The sequence below is a fragment of the Rhamphochromis longiceps genome, linkage group LG14 (assembly GCF_057381845.1).
Source record: "Rhamphochromis longiceps isolate RC_006_pf linkage group LG14, R_longiceps_female_GT1.1, whole genome shotgun sequence".
NCBI lineage: Eukaryota > Metazoa > Chordata > Actinopteri > Cichliformes > Cichlidae > Rhamphochromis > Rhamphochromis longiceps.
Window position 1 is genome coordinate 10,669,948 of NC_140570.1, and position 7,616 is coordinate 10,677,563.

The 7,616-nt window shown below is 41.6% G+C and overlaps 1 protein-coding gene across 1 annotated transcript; it reads right to left on the reverse strand.

The window, feature by feature from the left end:
- Window positions 1–2,121: 2,121 nt before the first annotated feature.
- On the reverse strand, window positions 2,122–5,565 carry LOC146653676 (uncharacterized). The gene has a single exon (XM_085380529.1). The coding sequence runs from the start codon at window positions 5,563–5,565 to the stop codon at window positions 2,122–2,124; it is 3,444 nt and encodes a 1,147-aa protein (XP_085236655.1).
- Window positions 5,566–7,616: the final 2,051 nt, after the last annotated feature.

Consider the following 7,616-nt stretch of genomic DNA (forward strand, 5'->3'; position numbering starts at 1 on the left):
TTCTTACATAAACAGAAAATAAGTATTCCTGTTTTCATGTAAATACTGAGTGCTAGGCCTTTGCGCTACTCAGTGTTTGGCATGCAAATATGACAATCGGTTTGGGCTTGCATTTAGATTTAAAGGGTTTAGCCTGGAGGGATCTTATCTCTGACCTGTGCGCTCATGATAAACAGCAATAAACTGTGTTTCAGCGTCTTTACGGAAGGCTGCGAATAAAAAGATGCTCATATTCACTTGCATTTGTTACCCTGTTGTTATCTTCATGTCGGTTACCTTCACGTGCTGCTCTTTGGCAGTTTTACAGCTTTTATTCTGAACATCTTTCTGAAGTGACTGGTTTTTGCTTGTATTCAGCAGAAACTGGAAACTAATCCAACTTGCTGAATGTATTTACACAGTCTTGTTTGCCTCCAGTGCAGTGTCTTTGTCACAAATGTGAGAAACAAATTAAAAGGTGATCATGCCAAAAGGTAGTGAAATTAATACAAAATTGTGAAGGCAAAGTGCCAGAAGAGTAAATACATGGTCACAAACTGTGTATCAGGTAAAATTGTCTAAGTGAGGGTTATGCTTGTGTTTTACTATAACACCATCTAGTGGATATCTAGTGCTCATTGTTCTTTGACAAATACTTTCAAATAGCTTCACAGTGCAAAGCAACCAGAACTGAAGGCAGATACAGTAAAGGCCTCGCAAGGGAGGAAACAACATTTGATATCTATGAGTTCTACACTCCAAATTATTAACAAAAAAACTTGCTTGTTCAATCCAATTTGAGCCTTTGAAAATGGGGGGATTGTATGAAAAAGGCCTAACTCCTGAACGAGCATTTTCAAGGATTTCAAGCACCTGTACCTGTTCAATGTTCACTTGAAAGACCCCCTTATAAAGTACTTCTAGCTGAAATGATGAGGACAAAATCCGTGCTGCTTGTTTGTGAAAAATCTGAAAGTTGTGGCTGTATAGACAAACACAGTGAAAAATTTCTGAAGTCTCAGTGTCTCCCTGTGTGTTGATGCAGAATGTGTGCACACAGAAGACTCAGTGCCAGTTATCAATTTAGTTATTTATTTTTTGCACTGCATTAGATAACATCAAAATAGTGTTTTCAAAAATGACAATAATATTCCCAATTGTGTTATTTTTATGTTGTAATCTTTATGAAAAAACTTAAAAAACAAACAAACAAAAACAAAACACCTACCTCATAATCTTTTGAGTCTGGTATATGGCGGGGCGCTGTGGACACCCAAGTTTGTGAATGCAATAACTCAAGAACGAGACAATGTAGAATTTTTAAATTAATACCATGGTAGCATTTACTAAAAATCTCTGTAAGGTTTAAATCTCAGGGACCTTGACTTCAAGGTCAGAGCTTAACTTTTCTAAAGAAAAGAGGATTTTCCCATTTATAAAACATGTATGTCTACTAGGAGGCTAAAGGTTAGCACTATATTTAAAAAGAGTTACAAACAACAATTAGATGATGCTTAAAGCTGGTTTATTTAATAAACATCCAGTTTATTTCCAATTTGGATCAAATTATGTCTGATTGAAGGACTGATGTAATGGTAAGTTGTCCGCTGCTCCGCTTTGAATATTGGTAAGAACTTGACACAGAGATTACTTAATGGATTTTAAGCAAAATTGTGCCTTAGTTCAAGAACATATTGATCAGTTGTTTTTATGTTTTTAGGCTTTTTTTCCCTTTTCAATTTTCACAAGAATTGCTAGTTCCCCTAGAGTTTTGGCCACCTCAACAATCAAGTGATTCCCTATGAGCAAGCAATGAGCGACAGTGGGAAGGAAAAACTCCCTTCTAAAAGGAAGAAACCTTCGACAGAACCAGGCTCTTAAAGGGACAGCCATCTGTCGCGACTGGTTGGGGTGGGGGGAGTGAAAATTAAAAAAGACAAAAAAGCCAAAGTGATCATTATTGGAGCAGCTTAATTAATTCTTGCAATGTAATCTGCTGTTAATGGCTTTTTACAATCCCTGTTTGTGTTTTTGTCATTTTTGTCCGTGGTTGAAGCAATGCTGGAGATTGATTCTCTATGATCTTTCTGTTTTGAAGGCTGCTGAGAGACCACAAGGTTTGGTCCCCGTTTGCTACTCATGTCAGGGAGAACTCTCAGAGAGGCCAGAACTGAAAAAGGGGTGGTGGAGAACCTCCGAGGGTGTTATGCGCTGGTTTGGATCCAATGCTAACATCTCTTTGATTAGGCTGACAAATACATTTTGGATTTTTTCCCGGCCCCACATTATACTCAGTAGTAGTCCAAGGTCATCGAGGCACTTAAGTTTTATGGATCGAGTGTCGTTGGACTGATAATCTGTTTCATCTTGAAATTGTCTTTCGGTCTTAAATGTCCAGCGTTGTCCGTTGTAGTTGTCTTTTATGAAATAGTTATCAGTGTAAAAGCCAGAGTCTAAAACATGATCTGGTGGCTGTCCCTGGGTCTGTATGATGAATTTCAAAACATCATAATCATCTCTCCCAGGGTAGAAAGGATACCCTGTAGCAAGCTCCACAGCTACCAGCCCCAGGGACCACATGTCTATTGCTTCATTAAATAGACTACCAATCATAACCTCAGGTGCACAATAGCCAACCGTCCCCACACAGTCACCAGGAATCACTGTAGATGCGGGACATGCAACGCCAAAGTCTATAAGTTTGACTTTGATGGGACACTCATAGCGGTCCACAACCATTATGTTTCCAGGTTTGAGGTCAGCATGCACTATTCCCACAGAACCCAGGTGGGACAGGGCATTTGTGAGTTGATGTAAAATTGGCCTGATTTCGCTTATGGGGAGACAGTGGTTTTCCGGGTCCTCTATGTAGTCCCACAGGCATTGGTCAAGGAGTTCAAAATTTAAGCAGATGCGGTCACCGTCGATGAAAAAGTCGTTCCATTGAACAATGTTGCATCTATCTGCATCCAAGCCTCGCAGCTGCTCCAGGATGAAAATTTCCATTTTTGCCTGTTGCAGAATTTCAGGTTTATTTTTGTTGACTTTAATAGCAACAAATTCGTTGGTTTTTGTATTGCAACATTTGGTTACAATACCAAAGCCCCCTTCTCCAAGGAAACCCTCTACCTTGTAGTGACCTCCCAAAAAGGTCCCTTTAGATATTTCAAGATCATCTATAGAGGAGGATGTGTTGGCTGATGCGTTGACGTATTCTTGTTGAGAAAATTCTTCTGAGTATTGGGAACTGCAGCTGATTTTCTGTGATTCTTCTCTTTTGCAACTAGAAGGCTGCTGAGAGACCACAAGGTTTTGTCCCCCTGTGCTACTCATGTCAGTGCAGGGAGAACTCTTAGAGAGGCCAGGATTGAAAAAGGGGTGGTGGAGAACCTCCGAGGGTGTTATGCGCTGGTTTGGATCCAATGCTAACATCTCTTTGATTAGGCTGACAAATACATTTTGGATTTTTTCCCAGCCCCACATTATACTCAGTAGTAGTCCAAGGTCATCGAGGCACTTAAGTTTTATGGATCGAGTGTCGTTGGACTGATAATCTGTTTCATCTTGAAATTGTTTTTCGGTCTTAAATGTCCAGCGTTGTCCGTTGTAGTTGTCTTTTATGAAATAGTTATCAGTGTAAAAGCCAGAGTCTAAAACATGATCTGGTGGCTGTCCCTGGGTCTGTATGATGAATTTCAAAACATCATAATCATCTCTCCCAGGGTAGAAAGGATACCCTGTAGCAAGCTCCACAGCTACCAGCCCCAGGGACCACATGTCTATTGCTTCATTAAATAGACTACCAATCATAACCTCAGGTGCACAATAACCAACCGTCCCCACACAGTCACCAGGAATCACTGTAGATGCGGGACATGCAAGGCCAAAGTCTATAAGTTTGACTTTGATGGGACACTCATAGCGGTCCACAACCATTATGTTTCCAGGTTTGAGGTCAGCATGCACTATTCCCACAGAACCCAGGTGGGACAGGGCATTTGTGAGTTGATGTAAAATTGGCCTGATTTCGCTTATGGGGAGACAGTGGTTTTCCCGGTCCTCTATGTAGTCCCACAGGCATTGGTCAAGGAGTTCAAAATTTAAGCAGATGCGGTCACCGTCGATGAAAAAGTCGTTCCATTGAACAATGTTGCATCTATCTGCATCCAAGCCTCGCAGCTGCTCCAGGATGAGAATTTCCATTTTTGCCTGTTGCAGAATTTCAGGGTCGCTCTTGTTGACTTTAATAGCAACAAATTCGTTGGTTTTTGTATTGCAACATTTGGTTACAATACCAAAGCCCCCTTCTCCAAGGAAACCCTCGACCTCGTAGTGACCTCCCAAAAAGGTCCCTTTAGATATTTCAAGATCATCTATAGAGGAGGATGTGTTGGCTGATGCGTTGACATATTCTTGTTGAGAAAATTCTTTTGAGGTTTGGGAACTGCAGCTGATTTTCTGTGATTCTTCTCTTTTGCAACTAGAAGGCTGCTGAGAGACCACAAGGTTTTGTCCCCCTGTGCTACTCATGTCAGTGCAGGGAGAACTCTTAGAGAGGCCAGGATTGAAAAAGGGGTGGTGGAGAACCTCCGAGGGTGTTATGCGCTGGTTTGGATCCAATGCTAACATCTCTTTGATTAGGCTGACAAATACATTTTGGATTTTTTCCCAACACCCCCATATCTTCAGTAGTTGTTCAAGGTCATCGAGGCACTTAAGTTTTATGGATCGAGTGTCCTTGGACTGACAACCTGTCTCATCTTGAAATTGTCTTTCGGTCTTAAATGTCCAGCGTTGTCCGTTGTAGTTGTCTTTTATGAAATAGTTATCAGTGTAAAAGCCAGAGTCTAAAACATGATCTGGTGGCTGTCCCTGGGTCTGTATGATGAATTTCAAAACATCATAATCATTTCTCCCAGGGTAGAAAGGATACCCTGTAGCAAGCTCCACAGCTACCAGCCCCAGGGACCACATGTCTATTGCTTCATTAAATAGACTACCAATCATAACCTCAGGTGCTTTATAACCAACCGTCCCCACACAGTCACCAGGAATCACTGTAGATGTGGGACATGCAAGGGCAAAGTCTATAAGTTTGACTTTGATGGGACACTCATAGCGGTCCACAACCATTATGTTTCCAGGTTTGAGGTCAGCATGCACTATTCCCAAAGAACCCAGGTGGGACAGAGCATTTGCGAGCTGAAATAACACTGGCCTGATTTCTGTTACTGGGAGAACCCGGTTCCTCCGGTACCGCATGTACTGCCACAGGCTTTCATCGAGGAGTTCAAAATTTAAGCAGATGCGGTCACCGTCGATGAAAAAGTCGTTCCATTTAACAATGTTGCATCTATCTGCATCCAAGCCTCGCAGCTTCTCCAGTATGTAAATTTCCATTTTTGCCTGTTGCAGAATTTCAGGGTCGCTCTTGTTGACTTTAATAGCAACGACTTTGTTGGTTTTTGTATTGCAACATTTGGTTACAATACCAAAGCCCCCTTCTTCAAGGAAACCCTCGACCTTGTAGTGACCTCCCAAAAGGGTCCCTTTACATATTTCAAGATGATTTGAGGTGAAAGTCATCTTGACCGAAATACTTTCAAATATAGCTCTGGTCGAACGTTTGAAGGCTGCGAACAAACTGACTAAAACTTGCTGCTCCTGACCCCTATTTATAGAAAAACTTCAAAGGCTCAAAGGCATGTGCTTGTGACATCATCACATGTCCTTGTGACATCATCACATGTCCTTGTGACATCATCACTCTTCATGAATCAGATTGTCACATGACATTTTAGAATGGGGATGTTTTTTTTTAAACCGTTTTCAAATTTAACCCTCTGTGGTCCAGGGTATAATTGGCCGTTCTTGACTATTTTTGATTTTACCTCTATATTTCACCTTTAAAATATGTTTTTCTTGCCTTATTTGGCACCATTATTTTCAGCACAACCTCAAATATCTCAAAGTCAAAGTCAAAGTCAACTTTATTTGTCAATTCTGCCACATGTACAGGACATACAGAGAATAGAAATTTCGTTACTCTCAAACCCTAGATGAAATAGCAAATGAACATTTAAATATAAGAGAGTGATTAAAAAATGCAAATAAAATAATTAAAAAGTAAAAATTTAAATAAATACAATACAATTTAACAAGAAAGCTATGCAATATACAATATACAATATTCAGGTAAGGGTAAATGACATTGAGTGTAAACCAGGCAGAGTAGTGCAAATAGGCAAATAGTGCAAATGGAGATCTAGTAATATACGGTTAGAGATAGTATAACAACAAAGTCTTATGAGGTAATGGCAGTCCAATGCTCCACAAAGTGACTGGTAACTGGTGCAGGCCAGTGAGTGAGTCAGAGAGTGTGTGTGTGTGTATGTGACAGAGTTCAGTGAGACCATGGAGGAGAGGAGGGGAGAGGGGGCAGAATCGGGAGGGAGTTAAGCTTCCTGACAGCCTGATGGATGAAGCTGTCCTTCAGTCTGCTGGTCCTGGCCTGGAGACTCCGCAGTCTCCTCCCTGACGGCAGCAGCTTGAAGAAGCTTTGCATTGGGTGCGTGGGATCAGCCGCTATGCAAAGGGCTTTTTTAGTGAGACGGGTGCTGTAAATGTCCTGGAGGGAGGGGAGAGAGACACCAATGATCCTCTCTGCAGCTCTCACTATGCGTTGGAGGGTTCTATGACAGGACGCATTGCAGGCTCCAAACCACACAGTGATGCAGCTCGACAGGATGCTCTCGATGGTGCCTCTGTAGAAAGTGTACATGAGAAATTTGAGTTATTGTTTTCATTTTGGTATACTATATTAGCACAGTTGATCTAAATTAATAACACAATAAATTGTGTGTGCATCTCCTGTTTTGTCATGGTTGTATGTCCCGGTTCGTGACAGGCTGCATGAGCTCATCTGGTGGGAGTGTAGTACTGTAGAATTTCAGGCATAAAAACGTGGTTTTCACAGACCTTGTCACAGGGTCTGAGTTGGAAGATTTTGGTAAAGCTTTGTCCCTGAGGTAGTTGAAAAACCCCAGTTGGGTAAAGCGTTTGGGTTTTTTTTGTTAACAGACATGCTTATCTATTTAGTTGGTGTTATTTTTTCAGCTAAATTTTTTAGTGCAATTAGCACTTTCAGCATCAATCCATAGCAATGTGTTGTATTTTTCACATTGTCTGTGTGTAAAATACATATGTAAGCATAGATTACACAAAGGATCCTGCACGCCAAGCTGGATACAAATAGAAATCCCTGGAAACAATTCTTTCTGCGCTTAAGAGCAGCTTCCTATTGCAACGCTGGAGGATTTGTCACCATTACTGGATACGCTGCAGAAGCACAGCAAAGCAGTGACTGTGTGGAGTCGAAAACTATTACACCAACTACACTACACAGTCACCCACATTACTCCCTCCAACAGAGGTGGACAACGTCTTTGGGACAACGTCACAGAACACAGAAACGTCACAGGGCTTTGGAGCGTGACGTTACATGAGGCGGGCCACGCCCCCCGCCGCCATCACAGTAGGCCAGACAAAGGATACAGCTTCAGCTATGGTACGTGTTGTGTAGTCGGTTGCAACGTTAGAGCTCACGATCGTGAAGGCAAGAAACTGGATTAATCTTT

Coding starts and splice junctions, on each gene's coding strand:
- LOC146653676 (XM_085380529.1), bottom strand. CDS start 5,565: ATGACTTTCACCTCAAATCATCTTGAAATATGTAAAGGGACCCTTTTG.